General features: G+C 39.3%; 1 protein-coding gene across 3 annotated transcripts in view; it reads right to left on the bottom strand.

The window, feature by feature from the left end:
• The window catches only part of prkacba (protein kinase, cAMP-dependent, catalytic, beta a), a 141,858-nt gene that overhangs the window by 88,711 nt on the left and 28,526 nt on the right, over positions 1-24,621 (bottom strand). The window contains exon 1 of one of the 3 annotated variants that reach the window (XM_041208026.1): positions 11,999-12,026. The exons of the other annotated variants lie outside the window; for them this stretch is intronic. Coding sequence (XP_041063960.1) covers positions 11,999-12,011 — 13 coding nt within the window. The 5' untranslated portion in view covers positions 12,012-12,026. Of the gene's footprint in view, positions 1-11,998; positions 12,027-24,621 lie in introns of those variants that run through there. 3 annotated transcript variants of the gene reach the window in all.

The raw sequence follows: 24,621 nt of genomic DNA, 5'->3' as shown, positions 1-24,621 counted from the left end.
TGCAAAGGCGCAATGGGGGAAGGACGCTGTCTAAGACCTCTCAGCCATAGTGCGCCAAGGGGCTGGGAACTGTACAGACCTCTCGGGCTGTATGACTCACAAGAAATGTAGGCAGTGAAAATTACATGTGTCACAATTGTATTGAAGCACCTCAGAGTGCAACATGATCTATGCCGATAGTGCAATGGTATTCAAGCTGTCTGACTATCCGTAATGACCATGCTGAAATGTCTCTAATGTTTATTGACTGTATTGAAGAACCTCATGATCTATGTGGAAAAGTTGAATATGACAGCACTTTTTGTGATGGCCATGTAGAAATGTTTTGTAATGTTCTTTTAGATATTTTATGAATAAAGTATATTTTTCCAAAAAATCCCTTCCTATTCAAGAAAAAAAATCACACCTTAAGTTTTTAATTAAAATAAATTATACCCTTGAGTAGGGTCTCTCCTCCCCTAGAGCTGCTCCATTGCAAATGATGGACTTCAAACTGACAGTCACTACACAACAACAACTTATATTTAAAAGCACACCTTTAACATAATGAAATATCCCAAGGCACTTCACAGGAGCTTTGCAAAACAAATTATGACACCTGGCCACATAAGGGGATGACCAAAAGCTTGGTCCAAGAGGAGGGTTTTCAAGTGTCTTAAATGCTGCAAGCAGGCTAGAGAGGCCCAGATTTGTAGGGAGATAATCCCAGAGTGTGGTGCCTAGGCAACTGAAGGCATGGCCACCAATAGTGGAGCAATTATGATAGTAATGTAAAAGAGGTCAGAAGTAGAGGAGCACAGATATCTCGGAGGGTTATGTGGTTTGAGGAGATTGCAGAAATGGGGAGATGCAAGGCCGTGGAGAGATTTGAAAACAAATAAATTTAAAATCACGGTATTGCTTAAGTAGGAGCGAATGTAGGTCACTGAGCGCAGGGATGACAGGGGAAAGAGACTTGCTGCAAGTTAAGACATGGGCAGAGTTTTGGATGATCTCAAGTTTACGGAAGGTGAGAAATCAGCCAGCAACACGCTGAAATAGTCAAGCCTAGAAGTAATGAAGAAATGGATGAGGGTTTCCAGCAGCAGATGAGCTGAGCCTGAGGCAAAGTCAAGCGATGCGATGGAGGTGGAAATAGGCGGTCTTAGAGATAGCACCAATATGCGGTCAGAAGCTCATTTCAGGGTTAAGTTTGACACCCAGATTATGGACAGACCAATTTAATCTTAGACCGTTGCCAGGGACAGTAACAGAGCCAGTAGCTAGGGAACAGAGTTTGGAATTGGACTGAAAACAATGGCTTCAGTCTTCCCAATATTTAATTGGAAGAAATTTTTGCTCAGTGAGTCCTGGATTTCAGATAAGCAATCTGATAATTTAGCAACAGTGGAGGATTCGAGAGAGGTGGTGGTGAGGTAGATCTGGGTGTTGTCAGCGCACATGAAAACTAATGCAGTGCCTTCAGATGATGTCGCCAAAGGGCAGCATTTAGATGCGAAATAGGAGGGGGACAAGCAAGGACAGATGAAGAATACTTGTTTAGCTCCAGGTATTAGTTTCCAGGTTGAGTTGACTCATGGGAGTCCCTGGCATGTGACCAACCAAAATGGAGAAGTCTCACTCAGAAAGACATTGAATACAGTCAGAGGCTTCGCCAGGAATGTGCAGAGACAAAATTGAGGCATTGGAGAGAGCACAAAAACCACTAAATAACCTATCTACCTAATCCTCCAAGCACCATCTGCCCCGCATGAGTCAGAGTCTGCAGATCCCACATTGGACTTACCGGCCATCTCAGGACCCACTGAACCAGATGGAGGTAAGTCATCCTCAATCTAGAGAGACAGCCTAAGACAATGAATCATTTAGTACCTCAGTCATGCCCTCCATCATGCATAAATCCCCTTTCTGGCCCCTAATCATCCCTCCTCAAAATCCCTGGAACACACTGTCTTGACAAACTTATCTGCAATATCACTGCTCTCCCTAAGGTTTTTGAATATGTTTCAATCTTCCAGCTGCTTGCCCAGGTCAGGAATTTGTGAAGCATGAGTTTTACGGTGTTAAGAGCATTACATAAATGCAAGTTGCTCTTGTTGTCATTGACATATGGATCTCTTTGGAGATTTACTTGCCTCGGATATACTCTAATTGATGTACATCATTGTATTAATGCCAAGCCAAAATATGCAATGTTTTGTACAGCTGATTCGCTCAAACACATTGAACTGAAGCCGTTATCTAATTTCATCCCTTTCAGGTAGGCAGCAGGATTAAAATTTTACTGCTTATATCAGAGTGATCATCCTAAAATCCAGCTTTGTGGCTCACAATACCTCATGCAGGACAGGAATAGATAGTTTAGTGGTTATGGCACTGAACTGGCAACAGGTTTGAGAGTTTAAATTTCAGTGTGGCAAGTTGTGAAACTGAAGTCAATAAAAAGTCATTTGTGAGTTGTCACCAAAAACAATAACAACAAACTCAAATAGTTCACTGGTGTTAGCTATTTGTCAAGTCAGGATCATGCCTTATATTTTCCTTTCCACCTGCGCCCAGTCCTAGCCAAAGATAGGAAAAATCTGATCAACTATTTGCCAAAGGGCAGCCCCCCTCAGGCAATCTACCCAAACGTGCAGTGCAATGAACATCAGCACCTCCCTAACACTTGCTGTTACACTGACATCAGTCGGTGGGTGACTTTGGGAGAAATCATTTTGCTTGGGACCAAATCACTTACTTACGGCGTGAACAGTTCTGTGGCCATATTTTGAGTTGGCTGACAAGGATTAAAATTTTACTGCTAAATGGAAGGCATCCAAAACTAGCATATTTGGCAGCGACAAATACAAATATTCCAAGTCACTGTACAGATTTTGAATCCAGGTGCTGATTTTGAACTCAGCCTAACAGATCTAAAACGGTGCCAAATAAGGATTGCCTCAAAAGCCTCTTTTATAGTGATCCCTCTCTTTAGGTCAGATTCCATGAGTCAGTTCCCTGCATTTAGATGATGAAATCCATCATTCTTATCTTGGTAGCATAAATATTAAGTTTGTTTCTGGGTCTACAATTCTAGCATTGTGATAAGGGGACTGCATAGTGTTAGTACACTCAGCCAGCTCATAATGCTTCTGGAATCAAAACTGAACAAGTGCCTAGTTAAAAATTGCTTTTACATTCCTTACGACAATTTGCATTTATAGACTGCATGGGACACTTCAGAGGGGTAATTAAACAGGAAATGGGTGTCAAATGAGATTAAGAGATATCAGGATAAGTGACAAAGGCCTGATCAAAGAGATAGGTTTTAAAGAGGGTCTTAAAAGAAGAATGGGGATGCAGAATAGTTTAGGGAGGGAACTCCAGAGGGTACACTGTCAGTTCCCATTTTGAAGATCTCATGCCTCTCTTAATCCCGCCTCAAAACCCACCTCTTTAATCAAGCTTTGGTCACCTGTCTCTTTCATATCCACTTTTGTCTGATTATGTTTCTGTCAAGTACTTTGGGATGTTTGCCTACATTGAAGGCACTACATGAATGCTAGCTTTTGTTGTTGTAATAGATTTATTAAAACATTTAAGAAATTTAAACTGATGCTGCTGTCAGAAAGAAAGTCTGGGATTTATACAAAACCATCTACAACCTCAAGAGTGTCCCAAAGTGGTTACAACCAATTAAGCAATTAACCACTGTATAATTAACCATCAATTAACCATTGTAATATAGGAAATACAGCAGCCAATGTGCACACAGAAAGCTACCCTGAATAGCAATGTGATAATGACCAGATAATCTGTTTTATTTGTAAGTAATGTTGATTGAAGGATGATGAATTGCCAGAATATCAGGGATAAACTCTCCTGCTATTCTTTAAAACAGTACTTCAGGACCTCCTACATTTACTTAAGGGAACAGACCGGGGCTTCAGTTTAATGTCTTATCTGAAAATGGCACCTTAGTCAGTGCAGCACTCTTTCAGTGTTAATTTGATCCCAAGCTGTTGCTGAAGTATGAAATTAAGCACTAATACTTCTTGATAATAGGTTTATTTAAAGAATGCACTACTTCCTACTGCTTCCTACCTGCCAACCCAGTATCCTAGCAGTCTCTCTTTATACTCTTTTGAGTACACCTATAACCAATTGGCTAATTAACAAATAAATAGATCAAATTAAAGTGATTACCCATTAAAGGGGCACTATAAGAAAAGACGAAAAATCTTAAAGTAAACTTACTGAATCAAATTAAAAGGTCAATTCCAGTGGGCAATAATGTACTCCAGCCCCCGGGGTGCCCACCGGTCACAGAAGCAGTGGACACCGTGTTTCCCCTCTCCAGAGACACCCAGCTGTCTCTCTTTATAAGTGCTATAGGTACTGAAATAAACAATGCCTTTTACCGGTGTATCTCGACAATCTAATTATGGGGGCTTTTGTGCTGGCAGTTTACTTGCGGATACAGATCAACCCTCAGAACAAAGGAGATTTCATTGGCATTTCACCTGAGCAAGCATTTGCAGACTTCCTCTTTGCCAGCACCATTCTTCATCTAGTGGTGATCAACTTCATAGGTTGAGTGTACACATTGTCATGCAGCAGAAATAATGAGAAGAACCGAAGCTCGTATTGCCGCTGCAATGCATCTGTTTGAACTTTGTTTACACATTTTGTTTTGTTCCGTATATACATATAAAAAAAAATATAGTGCCTAACTGTGCGTGCTCAGGTCTCTGAATGGAACTTGAACCCACAATGTTTTGACTCAGGTGACAGTGTGCTTCCAACTCAACCATGGCTGATACGCTTGTGCATGACTGAATGGCAGGCACCTACAGTATTAATGCATCATCTCTAAGGACAAAGTAAAAGCTGCTTAAAAGTGACTACAATGAGACGATGTGGTTACCTGAGAAAGTTTGAAAGTTTCTAAAATAATTTTTTCTTAAGGGACAAAGTTTGTTCTAAATAGGAAAACAAAAGTAAGTGCTCGAATCAGAATAAAGACCAGAAAAGTTTCAAATTCTAATATCTTTCTTACACTGGGCTCCAGTGTCATAGACAATCTCAGTAAAGTAACCTGCAAGTTCAGGTTAGTTCAGACTGCCTCATTCTTTCAAATTGGGCACACATTCAGATAATCTGTGTCCCCACGAGACAACTGTAGAAAGTTGGACTGATGTGACAAATATTTTTAGCAAATAAGCAAGGGGAGAAGTCTATTGCAGAAGACTGAATTTATATTAACAGGTGGCCACATTGTCATGACAGCTATTCTGGAGGGTAACATTTACACAAACAAGCTGCCTTTATACTGAATGAGACTTATGCTGGCAACACCATCGTCTGATGTGACCAGCTGCAGCCCAACTGTGAATTTGGCAGTGTTTCCAAGATGGGAAAGACCTTTTTGCCACTGACTGTGAGACTGTGCCAGAATTTGGCACCATGAGCATTGTTCTTGGCTTTATAACAGCAGCCACACACCTATTATTATGGGGTGCCAAGAGGCACATGACTAAACAAGTCAATTTGAATTGCTGTTTTACAGCGAAATGCTGCACCGAAATGGCCTCCGTGACCACTGAAGGATCTTCATTTCAGCAAGTCTGAAAGTCAGGGCCAGGGAGCTATTTAGTGTCATTTTCTTCAAGCTTGCAACTGTGGTTGGTTATTATCTTCAGGGGTTTAAGAGATTAGCATGGTGTGGCAAATTGTACATTACCTATCCAAAGAACGGGTTTGATGAGAAACAATCTCTTCCTGTTCCGTACTTCATGTACTTATACATCAACCACTCCCTCTGAACACTATCAAAACAAGTGCAGAATTACAGTTTAAGGTGTTTTACTTCATCAGGTTATTTCAATATTTCTACAAGCCTGGAAACATAATTTGTATTGTATATCCTGAAATAGGCAATCCCAGAAATCATGGTTACCTGTAAGTAAGGCACATAGACTGGGAAAAAGCCTTTGAACCAGTTCTGGCCATGGGAATTTAGTAAAGATAAGACTAGAATGTGATATCAGTGTTCTCATGCTGACATGAGGTAGAATCCAGATTATGTAATGACTTGTTAAAAATATACCCCGCATTTCAAAAGAATTATATTCATAACTGCAACTCAATTCTTCTGCTGATATTCACCCAAGTTCTTTTAGAAACTAAGTATTCGAATTGCTGAATCAGAAATCTTAATGGCTTTTAATGAATAAAAATAAATTTTAAAAGCAGTGCTTTTTAAATGACTTGGGTGCCAGCACGAAAAGATTTTGGTGCTTGGCCACTCACCAGCAACTTCTCTGCAAAGAAACTCAGGAAGTGCTTTGGCAATCTTTGTATATTTAGCATTGTGCAATGACTCTGAGGCCTGGTAAGATACTATGTAAATGCAAAGTAATAGAAAACACTGGGAAACTCAGAAGGTTGGGCCGCATCGAGAGAGAGAGAGAGAGAAAAAGAGAGAAACATAGTAAACCACATTTTTCAGGTCGTCAGAACTGGAAATTGTCAATTCTTTCTCTTAATATGAATGACACAAACCACTAGAGGGCATCAACCAAGGTTATAGAAATTATACTGCAATTAAGGAAAACACTGCAAAGAATATTACAGGAAATCCTGGACTTACCAGCGATGTTATTTAAAATCAATTTTACTAAAATAATTGAGAGGTATTTTGCTGAGATATTTAAGTCGACAATTCGGGCAGTTGACAGATTTCTAAACACCAATAACAAATGCATAAGGGAAAGTGTGGAGAAAGCAGCATTGAAGTGAATGATCAGCCATATTGTATTGAATGGTGGAGCAGGCTCTACGGGCTGAATGGCCTATTCTGCTCCTATGTGCCTGAATGGGCAATCTCACTGACACACCACAAAATATTGGCGTGGAAATCAAAGTTCTGATGCTGCTGCAGAGCAGCTGTTTTTCCAAAGCTGATGTATAGTAATGGAACAGAACAAAGGTAGCTTTATTCTGCACCTAACCGTGCTATTCCTCCGACTTGGAATGCTTGTTTCTAATAATACTTGCACAAAATGGAAGTGTTCCATTCTTCTGCATTCAGATCTCAATCTAATAATCACATTCACCAAACAAGTTAGAAATGATTTAAGCCTTTACAGATATTTAAACCTGCTTTTCAGATTATATAAGGTTAGCTTTTAACTCTTTGGCACTACTGTATATGCATTCGTAAATAATTACCTAGAATTCAATTTAAATTATATGGCCTATATCTTCATTGGTGTGTTACAATCTAGCTTTGGAATATCACTTAAACCGTAGTCGTAAATTGTTTTGACTTGATTATATTCGTTGCTAATTCTTAGCCTATGTTAAAAATGGAATGGAAGGGGAGAAGAATGTGGAATAATCTTTGTTCAGGATAATTTTTTTAAATCCCAAGATACCATACACATTTACAGAAAACTGTAAGATAAGGACTTGCTGCAGCCTCAAGCAATCCTTCCATCCCTAATGCTCCATAGGCGACATGCAGATTTTTAGGTACAGAGGATGAAAAGAGTGCTGTTGAAGCTGAAGTTTGCAAATGCTACAGAAAACAAGTTACTACCTTAACTCATCTTTTCTGATTTGTTTGCAATGGTGCCAAAGTACACAGCAGTAACAACTGGAAATGCATGTTGCAACCTCAGAAAATAGCTCTCTTATCTGTTGATTTCAAGTAATTCAACCGACCAGGGCCATACTCAATCTTATGGTTCAAAATTACATTCCCTATCCTTCCATAAAATATCACATCCAGGCCATAATAAGAACTGGCCTTTTGTGGAGCATTTGAAGTTATTCATCCAGTTCGGCTGGATGAATACTTCAGTCTGGTTACAGAGATTAGGTATTTACCTTCTCAGGGATCTAGAAAACGTGGCTTATCCACTCTTTCAAGTTCATCAACAATCTTTTGGATGCCGTAATTCACGTACAAAAGCCGCAGACCGCCTCTCACTCTTGAAAGGGCAGACAGTAACTGAAAAGCCACCAGATTTAAAGCAAATTTCCTGTTTTGTTGGCTGTGAATATTCTCCAATGTGATTGGCTGCTAAGCCCAATTAATGATATCTTTTCTGGACACAAGAGATCACCTATAGTTGGCGCTGGAATGAAATTAACACCGGAAGAGGTGAAATCCATGCTGCAGTGATCACTCAATCTTCATGGGCAGCTTCTAGAGGTCAATGGCAAGTTTTGTTATCTTGCTGCTCACCGCAAAGTTCAGGCCACTAAACAGCAAAACTGTAAACATTAGACTTATGAAATAAAAATCAAAGATGACAGGTTAACATTTCGGATTCTTCAAGATTTCAAGATCCTTCGCCAGAACTATTCAGAGATTCCAGCTAAAAGATTAATCTGTCTTCTCTTTCAGTAACACTCAAGTGTGCTTCCGGCATTTGGAGTTCTTTTGCAGCCATCAGTGAAGACCAATGCCCATTTATGGGATCTCAGAGTGGTTTACCTACTCTATTTTAACACTGTCCAGTTGAGACAGATGGAGACTAAGGACTCAGAATGTACTTGATCAAAATTTGTTACAGTTACTCCTGCATGAATTAAAGAAGGGTTAAATGAGTGCAAGGCCCAGATGGCCAATCAATATCAAAGATATTGGCTATAGCCCACTGTTAGAGAAACATTCCAATGATTTACAGAAGTTGAGAACTTAGCAACTGTTTAATCATAAAGTTTAATTGGTACAATGTCTACAGACGAATGATAACCATTTGGAGTTAGTGCTATTAGAACAAAAACAGCCTGCATTTATATAGCACACTTAAAATTGAAAAACATGGGTGCAGAATGGAGAAAAAAAAATGTAGGTCAAAGGAGTTAATAAGGCAGGAAACCAAAGGCTTGGTGAAAAAGGTTGATGTTGAGGTAGAGGGGAGCGGGGTTTCAGGAAGCAGGGGGTGGGGAGGATGGTGATGGGGGCGGTGTGAAATCACTATGGACTTGGACTTGATTCACACAGCTGAAGGCAAGACCACCAATGGTAAAAGCGAGATTGCATTTAGCCAGAGTAGGAAGAGGAACTCTAATACTGAGTTTGAACAGATATTCAGGTTACAGAGACTGGGAGGGGCAAGACTACAAAATAAAAGATATAAACATTAAAATAGAAGTGCTAGGGGGATGGTTGAGTGCCAATGTATGTCAGCAAATGGAGGAGTAATAAGTAGGTGAAATGTGGTGCAGGATAAGATACAGAGAGCTGGACTTGTGAACGAGTGGAACTTCAGGAAGGATGGGGAATGGGAGGCTAGCCAGAAGACTATAATTGAATATGAAGGTCACTGCATGAATGAGGTTTTCAGCAAATGGCCTGAGTTAGGAGCATTGGCCTCAGCTGACAATGTGAAGAAGGTAGTCTTTGAGATGGATAGGATATAGCATCACCAGCTCAGCTGAGGGTCAAACAAGATATAGTTCCAAACAGTTTGGTAATGGAGGAGACAGTGGTCAGGGAGAGACTGAAATTAGTGGTAAGAGAAGCTACAGCTACAGGGCAATTAGGGATGGACAATAAATGCTGGCCTAGCCAGCAACGTCCTCATCCTGTAAATGATTTTTAAAATGCCTGGGTGACATTCAGAAAGACAAAAATGAAGCCAACCAAATACTTCTCAACATGGGTAACAATAGCAAGAAAAAAAATCCTAATTGTCATAAAAGTTATGAGATAGCTACTAACCTATTTTGTATGCTCGTATGTTCATATCATATCACTGTAATTAAGATTAGAAATACTGATTTGTTTCTTTTTAAAAACGGAGAGAATATTGTCTGGGGCTTCGCATAGCAAGAGAGTAGAAGGTGAACTCTGATAGATCATTCAAACAACAGCAAGGTTGGATATTTTTAAAAATGCAGTAGAAATATAATCACTCGGTTTTATTGCAGCAGTATATGGTTAAGAATATACAGTAGAATATCACATTTGTGAACATATTCTTGAACAATTTATTTAAAAGACTTCAGCTTCCTTTAATAATGAGTTAAAAACTATTTAAATTAACTTGGCAATACCTCAGCTTCTAGCCACTAGAGGTCACCTTGTCCGTTCAGTGTGGATGGTTGCAGTATTAGAAACAGTTTGGTTGGTAACCTTTAACTGCACCACACAAGAATCTACAAAACTGTTATAAATATATATTTTTTGAAGGCCACTATTGATTCTTGATACAAAAATCCAGCATATGCTACAATGTTAATGGCTGGAATATAGAATTTGCAGAAAGTAATGTGTTGCAGATAGTAATGTGTGATGTAAATGATTCATCAAGAGGTCTAGCTATCATCCCTTTGGTTGTTTAACAATATTACCTGACCAGAGTTAAGTAGTGTCCTTGAAAGAAAATATCAAACCAAACTACATTATCCACACTATTAGACAATAATGTTTGGGAGTGGTTGTATTCCATTTGCTGTATCTTATTTAGTGGCAGGGAGTATCATAGTAGACAGCACACTCCATTGATCATGGATTTTGAAGAGAAGCACTATTGCACTTAAAAGCAACTGAATAGCAAATTTCATTTCGCTATTTGTCACAAAAAAAATTTCCTCTAACTTTGCAAATGTATTTAATGTTTTGGAATAGAAAGTGCAAAATTCAATCGATTGTGACAACTTGTAAACATAGTTCACACAAACAATGGTTGAAAGACGATGCACTATTGATAAGAATCCACGGTGACAGATTACATTTGCAATTATGAAATATTGAAGGTAAGTTTTACAAAACTGACAGGCAAATAAAAGATCAACAGGTCCATCAAATCTGAATTTTTAATGAATCATATACAAGCAATGAGTCCAATAACTCATTGTTATTGCAATTCTCAGCTACGTTCAGTATGCCACAGTATAATTCTTATGACAGCTTAGCAATATTTAACTGGTTTTATATAAAGATCAGACTGTGCTTTTGCATCAAAGCCATTAGCAGCACTGTTCTCTCTGCCTCCAAACAGCAGATCTGCTGTCATGGTATGTCACACTCGTCTGTCTTGCGCCATTCTCACACATTCACCGTAGCTCATTTGCAACCACTTTGGGACGCCCATCATCCAACTACACATAGATCAACCCCTCGCTCTACCCTGCACTTTGCCCTCTAGAACAGCACTGATGCATTCATGTAAAATAAATTATTTGTTCCAATTCTGAAAAAGTCATATTCCATTCGAAACGTTAACTGCGTTTGCCTCTCCAGGTGCTGCCAGGCCTACTGAATATTTCCAGCACGTTCTGCTTTTATTATAAATGATTTGTTCCATTGCACGGATTTGCATGTGTGACAGTTATGCAAATATATTCACCCTTACAAAGTTTTGTACATTGTATCTGATGCTGATTTTCGATGGTTAGCTATAAGCAAGTACGACATATTGTTTGTCTGAGAAATTGCATGCAAGGGAGTTACGTATTGAATTTGATCTCCAAGGTGCTAAAAGCAGATGCTCGAAACAGGAATTGTTCCAAAATCTGGACCTGCCCGAAATCTGGACCTGCTCAGAACAAATGGGCTGCTTTCACTCTCTGCTCAAGGGATCTGACACGCTGAAAGCAAAAAAGTTTTATAAACTGACTGAATTCGTAGTAACAGGAACCCGAATTACTTAAATAAGCTGCAAACTCCATGTTCAATCCAAAAGCACCACCAGGCAGGGTAATGGACTCATTTTAAACTCTCACATATATATCATACTTCTAGTATTTGTCATTTTCCGAGCTTGAAATTATTAAAACACTATAAGCACTACACATCACGATATTCTTTAGTTTGTAACCCTGTATTCTGTGCTATAATACACCATTTTGAAGATTGTTAGCAAAACATGCTATTGCATTAAATCGTTGAGCAGACCATTACAAGCGATTAATTGTTAGCCTATTGGCTATGCATCTCAAGAATTGCGCATAGAAAAGATACAGCCTCCTAATCATAGGGGTATAGTCTACTTACATGAATAAGTCATATTATTCAGGAAGAAGGTCACCTATAAAAACCCAAAGATGTAACTGTAATTGTTTTGTCTTGCATAACAACACTGCTGAATTATTGAAGTTAAGCAACTTGAAAAAGTGTTTCTAAACATAACTCGTATTAACATTAAGTGGAGACTACCTCTCATTGTTCTCTCTTTTGGATTTTAACTGTATTGGCATACCTGGGGTCTCAAGCCTAAAGCATCTATCTTGTAAAACCGAAGTCATGTACATTTTTGCGAGGGTTCTTCTTTCACATTCAGTACAGTATACCATAATTAAAATTGGGAGCAGCTGATTGATGAACTTTCTCTCTTCATTCTTTCTCAACAAAGCACTGCATTCAGTTTACAACAATCTTCAAAAATAAAGCTGCTTCCATATTGTTCTGGCTTTGTGTTATACCACCGGCCTCTGATGAGTGGTTTTCAAACAGCTGGTGGCAGTATTACAATAAATGTGTCTTATTTGAAGTTGACAGATCCATTTTTTTCTGAACTGACTTTTGCAAATGCAGCTTACTTTGGCATAACCACCAGTTGCACGAGACCCCCAGGTTTACAAACAGCTACAAACGAAAAATAAGTCAAATTATAAGTTGGAAAAAATCCATTTTCTAAGCACCATTTCCTGTACAATACCACTCATTTCCACTTGCTCAAAAAAAATCATACATTTTACAAAGTGCAGGTATTAAAATGCCCTTTTCAGAATTGCAGGTGAGAATTTGGTAAAACCCAACCCCCTCCCCAAAGACTACGGAGGTTTAGCAGGTGATCAGCTCAGATACACAACTGAGATCATCACAGGTTCAAATTTAAGTCTTTTTGTTGTAGCTGATCTTCACTAGGGTGATAGTGACTACACTACAGATGGCCCCCAAATACTCCTAAATTTAAAATGGGAGACAAAGCAAGTGCACACATGCTCTTGACTCCTATCTAGCAACCTTGCTTGGAGCACGTTTTTATGTTGGGAATGAAAATGTGCAGGCTCAGCTGTGTCACCACCGAGATCAAAGAGCTGGTGATACTCATAGAAAAATGGTCCAGGGAATTCGCAGAAGCATAATCAGGTAAAAATGGGCACTGAAATGAAGGAGGAGCTATTTGGAGGGGTGAACAAAATATTCAAGGAAGGAGTTTTTTTTGTTTTGGAGGGCCTGGAAGGAGGAGAGGAAAGCAGAGAGGCACAGAGGTTTTGGGAGGGAATTCCATGGACCCCAGGGGATTAAAGACTGACAAAATTGAGGTTAAGGGGGAGCAGACACACAAAGACAATCAGAGAAATGGAGCATTGTTGCCAGGGGGTGGGATGCTCTTTGTATAACTGGAAGAGGTCACAAATATAGAGAGGGTGATGCCATAAAGGCAGACGTGAATTCAAAATTGGAGGCACTGAGGAACCAGGAACAAAAGCTGGACTGTAAGAAAAGGGATCACATATGATGGGGACTTGCTACTGGACAGGACAAAAGCAGCAAATTTTGGATGAGCTGAAGTTTAATGAGGGATGAGATGGCAGGTTGGTCAGGATAACAACATATTGGTCACATTTGTTTTGCCCCACCAAATTTGTTTTAATTTGCCTGTAATACACAATGGCATTATCATCACTGAATGCCCTATCTACATCGTGGGGTTCACCATTGACCAGAAACGGAACTGGGCCACACATATAAATACTGTGGCCACAAAAGCAGGTCAAAGGCTGGGAATTTTGTTGTGAGTAACTCACCTCCGAGTCCCCAAAGCCTGTCCTCCATCTACAAGGCACAAGTCAGGAGTGTGATGGAGTACTCTCAACTTGCCTGGGTAAGTGCAGTTCCAACAGCAGTCAATCTCAAAACCATCCAGGCAGGACAAAGCAGCCTTCTTGATTGGCACCCAATCCACCATCTTCAACATTCACTCCCCTTCACCACTGACACACAATAGGAGTGTGTGTACCATCTACAAGATGCATTGCAGCAACTCACTAAGTCGCCTTTGACAGCACCTTCCAAATACATGACCTCTGCCACCTAGAAGGACAAGCGCAGCAGATGCACAAGAATAGCACCACCTGCAAGTTCCACTTTAAGCCATACATCATCTTGACTTGGAATTATAGCCCCATTCCTTCACTGTCACTGGGTCAAAATCTTGGAACTCTATCCCTGTTTGTGCACCTACACCACATGGACTGCAGCGGTTCAAGATAGCCGCTCACCATCACCTTTGCAAGGGCAAATAGGGATGGGCAATCAATGCTGGCCTAGTCAGCGATACCCACATCCCATGAAAGAATAAAAAATACATATCGGCCTGTTACAATCCCTGTTTCCCTAGTCAGTTTCTTTTCAATCATGAAAATGTCAGCCAAAAGAAGTTTCCCTTATTGTTGTTCAGGAAAAAGCTTGAGTACAAATTAGTGGAGAACCTGTCTAAAATGCCTCAAATCTCACAATATTGAGGGCAGTAAAAGAATGATACTGAATAACTATGAAGTGAGATACTGGACTGCAAACATTGAAATAAAAGCAGTGCATATCTATAAAACTGGGCCTCTGACTTGGCTCAGATTCTGAATGTCTGAAATACATATATAGCTGTGAAAAATGCAAGCCTTGGGAAAAAAGAAATGTACTGTTACCTAATGTGATTGCATTATCCTAAGCAGCCATACTCAAAAAATGAGGCATCTTGCAGTTTATCATAGGATGAGGTAGCACAAGGAGCCATTCAATCCATGTGATGTGATGACTCTTAGAAAGATCTATCCAAAATAGTCCAATTTCCCTGCCTTTTCCCATGACCCTACAAATATTTTCCCTTCAACTATTTATCCAATTCCTTTTTGAAAGTTACTATCAAGTCAGTGCTACCATTCTGTCCGGCAGTGAATTCCAGAACATAAAAACTAGCGACACTAAAAAAAATTCTTAACTCACCTCTGCTTCTTTTGCCAATTACCTTAAATCTGTGTTCCCCAGCTACTGACTTTTCCACCACTGTAAAATGTTTCTCTTTCCTTACTCTTTCTAAACCCTTTATAATTTTAAACATCTCTTAAATTTTTCCTTGATCTTTTGTGCTCCAAGGAGAACAGCCCCAGGTTTCCTTCTCCCTCCACATAACCGATGTGCAACATCTTTAGTGCTGTCTAATAAATCTACTCTGCACCCTCACTAAGGCCTTGACATCTTTCCTAAAGTGCCATGCTCAGAACTGGACTTGGAATATTGCAGCTGGGGCTGAAAAACTGATTTAAAGAGATGCTTTATTCCTTTTTTGCTTTTGTACTCTATCCCTCTGCTTATAATGCCAAGAATCCCATATGCTTATTTAAAAAAAAACAGGATCAACTTGTCCTGCTACCTTCAAAGATTTATGTACCAGGTTCCTGCATCCCCTTTAAAATTGTACCATTTAGTTTATACTGCCTCTCATCCTTCTTGCTTAAGTGCATTACTTCACACTTCTATGCGTTAAATTGCATCTGCCCATTTCAATAGTCTGTGCTCTTACTATGGTGCTATCTTTTCACCTAGGGTCCTTAGCAAAACTGCTTTTCCATCTCTCTCAAGTGCATTCATTCAAAGCCCAACCAGTTGTGCAAAGTTGCAAGAACCAATATTAATGGTCACTTGCCATTTCAATTTACCATCTTGCTCTCATGCTCACATTTCAGTCCTTGGTCTGCTGCAATGTTCCAGTCAAGTGCAACGCAAGCTGGAGGAACAGCACCTCCTGCTACCTTAGGCACTTTACAGCCTTCTGGACTCAACATTGAGTTCAACAACTTCAGACCATGAACCATCCTCCATTTTGAAATATTTTCCCTCAAATATCAGTTTGTATCTTGTTCTCATGTTTTTGCTTTAAGACAGAGTTGACCTTTATTCTGCTATTGACACCTACTCTGGGCCAATGCTTTTTTCTTTACTACTATCACTCCCTTTGCCTTTTGTTCTGTGACATCTTTGTCATTTAATCTCCCCTGTCCGCTATCCCAGACCTTCCCTTTTGTTTCGCCGGACCCTCTGGAATAAAAAGGAAGGTCAGGGATAGGTTAGAGGGCAGGTGAGATTAAATGACAAAGATGTCACGGAACAAAAGGCAAAGGGCCTGGAATCGGTAGCTGTAAAGAAACAAAGTATTGATCCAGAGTAGGTATTAATAGCAGAATAACAGGTGAACCTCTAGGGATGCAGGCGGCTGCCAATGCCATGCAAAGCAGGCCCCTCACCCTGAACTCTGGAACAATAAAGTAATCAGAGGACCCGGCAATCTCCCCATTTAGATCAGGATCTGAGACCAATACTTTTCACATCCATTTCCACCAGCCTGTCTTTAGAATTCATAATTTGAACAACACTAGACCTTACTTAGAATTATTATCCTTGGGTGTCAGAATCTACTCAGCCACACTGGAAGCATAAAAATAACAAGATTTGCTCTATTTAACTTACCGCCGTTTTAAAGGCACAAAGCATTTTCAAAGGAAACCTGGAGGAGAGATTTTCACTCCACATCTTCCTGGACTCAGGCTGGGTCCTGATCCAAATTTATGCTATAATTTTGGAGTTTGGGGCAAAGGGAAATCACTTCACACTGATGCTGTCGGAATGCATTTACAAGCTCAAATGTCTTCCTCCACCCTAATTTCAATAATTTATAACAAACTTTCCAAAGAAACAACTAATTTCATCAACTAAAATGTCCTCTAGAATAAAAACAGAATTACCTGGAAAAACTCAGCAGGTCTGGCAGCATCGGCGGAGAAGAAAAGAGTTGACGTTTCGAGTCCTCATGACTCTTCGACAGAACTTGCAAGTTCTGTCGAAGAGTCATGAGGACTCGAAACGTCAACTCTTTTCTTCTCCGCCGATGCTGCCAGACCTGCTGAGTTTTTCCAGGTAATTCTGTTTTTGTTTTGGATTTTCAGCATCCGCAGTTTTTTTGTTTTTGTCCTCTAGAATAACAGCCAGGTGAAGGGGAATCTCAGTCAGAGATAAAGCAATCTTTGAAGATTATCTAAACATCTGCTGGAGTCATAATCTACTGTGGAACATAATTTATCAAGCTATGTTGCCAGAGTTTGAGAAAGTCAGAACTAAAAAGACTGCTCCCATAACAAATCTTTCAATGGCCTTTAGCAGGGCCAACCATTCTATATGAGGAAGACTAGTGATATGGTGGACACATCCATTAGCTATTAAATTCCTTGCTCGCATCACTTCAGAGTCCTTGGAAAAGGGCCTTTCAGACAATTATCCCAAAAGATTTCTGCTTTTATACAGACGTAAAAAATTTGACAACTTAAGGCCAAAGGTCATTTAAAATACAAAGTCTTCTTTTAACAACAATGAGGAAAATTCGAACAGTCTGGATACACAATAATGGAAGTTAACTATACTTTACATTGATTCAAGCAGTGCTATCATTAAAAGAATACTGTAAACTGGGATTAGTGTTACTATGAAAACTAAGTAGCTATCCCCTTCACTTGCCACAGTTCAAAATTGGCCATTTCCATCATAGAACAAAATCTCCCTTTCTCATTTTACTACTTTGTGATAATGTGATTTGGGGCTATTTTGTCACAGCACAGCTTCATTTTAAAATTTTCATTCTTGTTTTCAAATCCCTGCATGGCCTCAGCCCTCCCTATCTCTGTAATCTCCTCTGGGCTGGAGGCCTTCCAAGATATCAGCGCTTGTTTAATTCTGACCTCTTGAGCATCACAGAATTTAATTGCTCCACCATTGGTGGCAACGCCTTCAGTTATCTGGGCCCCAACCTCTCCACTTCACTTTCCTCTAAGACACTCCTTAAAATTTACTTCTTTCACTGAAGATTTTGGTCATCTGGCCTGATATCACCTTATGTGGCTCTTTGTCATATTTTGCTGTATAATACTCCTGCGAGGCGACTTGGACATTTAAGTATAAGTTGTTAATGTTTTCAGCAGCCACCTTGGATCTAAAGTTTGCGAACAATATCTTGAAACATACTTTTGGATATTATAGGACATCCAGTTCAAGCATGCAGAAATAGCTACAGACCACGGTTTCCTCTTCAAAAAAGAGCCATGTTTGCTGGTAATGTAGAATATTCTGCAACCTAGATACACTGGAAAAATAATTTAAACATGCAAGCCTAGAAATTATATTAAACATCAGCACACTGATGTTTCCTAGAGTCTCTATTTAAAAATAGTTCCCTGGAGGGCATTTAAAAAAAATGGATACAACATAATTAACTAGCCTATACATTTTAAAGCTTGCAGAAAGTGCAAGGAAAACCAAAAATGTCTGCATGTGGCATCTTCAGTTATTAAATTTTCATGATTCTCCAACCCATGCTGTGTATCTTACACGATCCCACTGCGTGGAGCTTCCAACTTGGGTTAGCTTTAACTGTGCCAGGGGAGACAGAGCTGACCAAGAAAATGACTAAATGTAAAGCTGCAAAAGCTCAACTGCACTACCATAAACAGAAAATATACGCACTATTTTAATTTTATATACAGCTAGCACCCAAAAAAGTCATCCATCGTTACCAACGGCCATTCCACAAGAGGAGTAAAATCACATGCAAATTAGTTTCTTTTATTCCAAAAAGTTTTTTTTAAAAAAAGGTGCTCATCCCTCATAGCTGGGGAAGCTCGAACATCTCTCTCATAATCCCAAGAAGAATTCAAGGAAAAAAAGCAGCAACTTTATAGGTGATTTTTTTTTTCATGGTCTTGATACTACAATTCTCCTTCAAAATTTCTCCTTGTTCCTGCTATGCTCCAAGCCTTTTGCATACACTTCCTCATCCACATCAATATCATCAATGATGAAATCAAGACTCATTTATGTAATCTCCCACTCTTAACTTCTTTTCTTCAGAACCCATTTATCTTCCTCGTTCTTTCCCCTATAATTGTCAAGTTACTAGAACCCAAGCTTGGCATCACCGTATCAGGGCTTGATTGAACTTCTCTTTTCAACCAGGGTCATGCCTTAGCCATTCCTATTGGTTTCTCAAGTTAAACATGTAAATCATTCCTCTTGCTCTCTAGGCTAACAACTGCATTTGCATTGTAGCATATGCCACTGGAAGCTTAGCCTGACTTGTAGCTGGAGGAGAGTGCACAGCTGCAAGCAATGGGTGTCCATAGAAGACATCTGCCACTTCCATTCAAAGCAAACATTGAAACAGCAATGGTCATAAATGCTATCGTCATAAATGCTATCATATTTTTCTTGGTTTACAATTTTCTCAAACTGAATTTCTGCTCCAATCATTCTTTTTTTAAAAAAGGTGCCATTTTGCATAATTTTCCAGTACTTAAGTGACCCAAGTACATAGTAATTGAAGTATCACACAACTGTAAAACAATAACTGATCAACAGAAATACATTTCAAAAACCATATTTGAAATTTAAGATATCCTTTTGCAGTTGGCCAACAGTGTCCAAACAGGCAGCAGGCTAGTCATGGCCCACTGCTATAAAAGAGACAAACTCTACAAAAGCAGCGCAGAATGAAGAACATTACCAATATGTCTACTAATTGTAAGAAAATAATTTTGCAGAATAAAATGGGTAAACATTTTTCTAAATTTTGTGCACTATTTTAAACAAACATACATCATTCAACAGATACATACATATTGAATGGTCAAGAGGGGGTGGAGAGAAAAACAAACAGCTGGAACAGTGAATCATCTATGCCATTTTAAACAACATTTTTGTTAAACTTGTGTTTTCTATCCTAAATAAATTTCACTCAAGAATTTTAAAAAGCTGAGTTTGCAATCATGAACATCAATAGTTAAATGTAAAAGCAAAATACCGCAGATGCTGGAAATCTGAAATAACTACAAGGCCTTAGCAATGTATAACTTAACGGTGATGAAGTGGAGTTGAATTTTTTGACTGCTTTCGCTTGTTTTACTCAACCTATTGTATGAACGCAAGCTTTTACCCTGCATTACATTACTATTTCCTCAACCAGTCAGGTAACACATATTGAATAATTTAATCCCTGGTAATACTGTAGCGATGTCACTAAAAGAGGTTAATACCATCTTGTCGGCGTCAACATCTTACATTTATACAGCATCTTCACACGAAAGCATGTCACAGAGCATTTTACAAGGGACAAAGGTTGCCCATGGTAAGGCCACATTTGGAGAACTATACTCAGTTTTAGACTATATTTGAGCATAGTTGTAGAATTATTCAAAGTTTAGGTGGAGGCTATGAGACAAATTCCTAGACGGCTGATTTACGAGTGGAGTGGAGGTGGTTAAATGTGACTTGATAGTGTCTTTACACTTTCATGGATCTGGAGAATTTGGAGCCAGGAATGCTACATTTAAAGAAAGTAGTGCACAGTTTACAATAAGAGTACTAAATAAAATCAGAAATTTAGGCAGCATTTTAGTAGAAGAGTCACAGAATGATGACACTGATCATTAACAGAGCTAGTGGAACAAAAAAACTATAGTAAGTTAGTAGACAGATTCCAATTGGAAAGGAAATGCAGGGTTATTAGTTCCAGTAAACTAAGGAAACTGATGGAAGTTTAGAAAGGTAGGCTAGATAGAATAGTGGTCTTTTCCTACCCACAACATCACTGTGCAAGTGCCTGCCAACTTGAAAGGGGAATCTGTTTAGGAATTTTTTTTTCCCCAAGGCAGCAAGAGGCCAACAAGACAAAGTAGATTTTGAAGAACATTCCAGATTGCAGGAGCATATTATTGTATTGATCAGGCTCCAGTAGTACAGTGGACAGGTGGAAGATGCAGCATCAAGGTTTATCCAAATGGTTAGAGGCTGGCAAGCGATTTAAAAGTGAGCACAAAGAGCCAATGCAACTGAGACAAGGGTATTGAATCTGTGGCATTTTGTGCTGGAGTAATCTTGAACTATGTTACTCTTAATTCATTGCAATTTATGAAGGATAGAGACCAACAAGGATAAGAACATTATGCAAATCAAGAATAGAAGGAAAAAAAAGCAGGAACGAACTTGCATTGCTTGCACCTTTCACTACCTCAGGACATTCCAAAGTGTTTTACAGCCAGTTAAGTATTTTTGAAATGTATTTACATGTGTAAAGTTGAAAACATAACAGCCAATATGTGCACAGCATGCTTCCACAAACTGCAATGAGATAATGACAAATTGTTTTTGGAAAAAAAAAGCAATGCTGGTTGAAGGAAAAACATTGGCCCTGCTCTTCTTTGAAATAGTCCCATTAGATCTTTTGCAGCCACTTGAGGGCAACTGTGACCTTGGTTTAACATCTCACACAGCAAAACTCAGCACTCCGGTGGGTGCTACACTGAAGGATCAGCCCAGATCTTGTACTCATCTCTGGAATTGGGTTTGAACCCACAACCTCTTGACTCAGTGAGTACTGTCCACTCAGCCACAGCCAACACCTAAAGGTAAAGAACATAGTTGAGGGTTCCAGCAGGAAAGGTGATGAGCTGGGACACAAGTGAGGAAGCAATCAGAATGTATACGGAAACCAATATCATGTTTGCTCTTGTTACGGTTCGGCTGGCTGCCCAGTTAGCTCTGTTGGCTAGATGACCGGCACGTGCTTCAAAATAATGTCAACAGTGTAGGTTCAATTTCTGTTTCAGCTGAGCTACCCTTAGGGTCTCTACCTCCTCGTCCTATCCTATATTAAATTCACAGCATAAGCCACGGTTTGGTAACCCTCCCATAATCAAGGATGCTGCCTGGAGAAGGAGCAGCATGGATCAAGCAAATCTAAAGGGGGTGCAGGAGCAGAGGGACTTATATGTGCATAAGTCATTGAAGGTGGCAAGACCGGTTGAGAGAGCAGTTAATAAAAGTATACAGTATCCTAAGCTTTATTAATAGGGGCATAGATTGCACAAGCAAGGAGGTTATGTTAAACTTGTATAAGACACTAGTTCAACCTCAGCTGGAGTATTGCGTCCAGTTCTGGGTGCCACACTTGAGGAAAGATGTGCAGGTGTTAGAGAGGGTGTAGAAAAGATTCACAATGATGATTCCAGGGATGAGGAACTTCAGTTATGAAGATAACTTCTCCAAACTGGGACTGTTTTCCTAGAAGAGAAAGCGGAGAGGAGATTTGATATAGGTTTTCAAAATTATGAGGGGTCTGAATTGAGTACATAAGGAAAAATTGTTCTGACTTGTGAAAGAATCGAGAACAAGAAGGCACAGATTTAAAGTAATCGGCAAAAGCAGCAATGGCAGTCTGGAGGAAAAACTTTTTTGTGCAGCATGTGGTTAAGGTCTGGAATGAACTACCTGAGAGTGTGGTGCTGGCAGGTTCAATGAGGCACTGAAAAGGAAATTAGACTGTTATCCGAAAAGGAAGAATGTGCATGGTTATGGGGAGAAGGTGGGGGAATGGCACTAGGTGAATTGCTTATTCCAAGAGCCGGTGCAGACACGATGGGTTGAATCCTTCTGCACTGTAATGATTCTGTGATAATTTCCATTGTAACCGTATAGCTAATAAATAAATAAGTGTTGTTTGTGGTATTAAAAAATCTACTAAATTGTATCAGAAACTTTCAAACATCTCAGTTTTAACCCTAAACAAAAACAGAATTACCTGGAAAAACTCAGCAGGTCTGGCAGCATCGGCGGAGAAGAAAAGAGTTGATGTTTCGAGTCCTCATGACCCTTCGACAGAACTTGAGTTCGAGTCCAGGAAAGTGATTTTTTTCAAACATTTATTCTATGGATTAATAGGTTAAGTGATTTATTTTGATCTTGCAGTTTAGCTCAATATAAGAGTTTTATCCATCACTTTCAGAAGGGATAATCTATTTTTGCAGGATATAGTTGAATCTATTGCTTTGTCAGCATTTAAGGATGCCTTTCATACTTGTGAAAAAACAGATAACTAGAATCAGTAAGTAACTTACTGCTTGCTGCCTTTTGTGCAGCTGCTACCACACTCTGTTAAGGACTCAACCACTCAGAGGTTGAGTGGGGTGCAGTGGGCATGGGATTGACCAAGGGAAGAAAATATTCAGTTCATAGTTAAAGTCGTCGATACTTGTTCCTCTGATCCGCTTACCTCATCCAAGTAGTGTCCATTCTGCTTGGTTAGATACAGCTCGCAAAGGAAAAAAATTAAAAAGAATTGGGAAGGAGACAAGTAGAAATACATCATCCTCATTTACTCTGCTTGAATCGTTTCTTACTGGATGTTACATACTTAACAGTATACAATAGATGTCACTCAATGCATTTTAAATTCAAATTGTCACATATCATTTAGAATGTTACAGAGGACCCTATTGTGAATATAGTTTTAACAATATAAAGAGCTTATCCTGCAACATGCAGTGAAAAAACTCGATATCACAGCTGTTCACATCGCATATTAGATCATAATTTCTGTTTAAGGTGTATGATTTGATTGAAGGGGCTGTCTCTCAACATAACTTCCATTCCAACTAAAAATAAAAGATTCAATAATTCTAACTCTACACCATACGTTGAAGAACATTCCAAAAGATGAGGTGTGAAAAATTGACAGCAGTTTGAGGTACTTATCATCTCACTTTGAAAGTTTTACCACTTGTGACCTCTGGAACCTGCAAGTCTCGTCTTGCTGTCTTGCATACGCTTCTCTCATCTTCTCCGCTACTTCTGCCATCATTGTTGCTGCTGCTAACTGTCCTTTTTAAACAACGCTAACAGTGTGAAAGTTTCTCTCCAACGTGTTTCTGTGGGTATGCTTATCATTCAAGAGTGTCGCCAGTTTGGATGCTGTCTCGTGTGCAGTTTAATTCATATTAACCTCTTCCTGTGGTGAAGGAGGGTTTTAATGTGTGTTACTTTATCTATGTTACCTTGCTCTACTGACAGCGTAGAACAAATAAAAAAAGTCCTCCTGTGTATTGGGTTTCTTCTCCTCTTAATATCACATTCTCTTGTCTACTGATGTAACTGTTTTGCATTACATACTTCTGCAGTATTAAGAGGCAATTTAATGTCATTAGTGTTTCATCCACTTAAGACAACACAATTGAGAAATAGATTCTGCTTCCAACTTTTAATAGAAAGGCGACACACACATTCAATGTTTTTCATGACTTCCTAAAGCTCTTCTGTGTTTTTTGTTATAGAAAAATATAGCAACCAATTTACACCAAGCAAGCAATAATGAGATAAATGACCAGATAAAATGTTTAACCAATGTTGGTTGAGGAATAAGTATTTGTCAGTACACCGGGAGAACATGCCTGCTCGATTTCAAATAGAACAGGATCTTTTATGCTCGACCAAGGGAGCAGAGCCTCAGTTTAGCATTTCATCCAAAAGACCGCATCCCCAACATTGCAGCAATCCCTCAAGAGTGAAAAACATTCCACAAGTGCTACCTTCAATCCTGCTAATCTTGGCAATGATTCTATTATTCTTATTTATACCTCCTCTTGACCCATCTTTTGTTTTGTTACTCACACCATTACCATCTCCTTTTACCTTGCTCCACCATCCCTTTGTCCTGTTATTTCTCCTGCCTTCCACCTCATCACAGGCCTCTCGAACAACTTGTGCTGAAAGGTCATCAACCCGAAACGTCAACTCAGCTT

Source organism: Carcharodon carcharias, chromosome 16, assembly GCF_017639515.1.
Source record: "Carcharodon carcharias isolate sCarCar2 chromosome 16, sCarCar2.pri, whole genome shotgun sequence".
NCBI classification, from domain to species: Eukaryota; Metazoa; Chordata; class Chondrichthyes; order Lamniformes; family Lamnidae; genus Carcharodon; species Carcharodon carcharias.
This window is presented reverse-complemented; position numbering and strand designations above follow the sequence as displayed.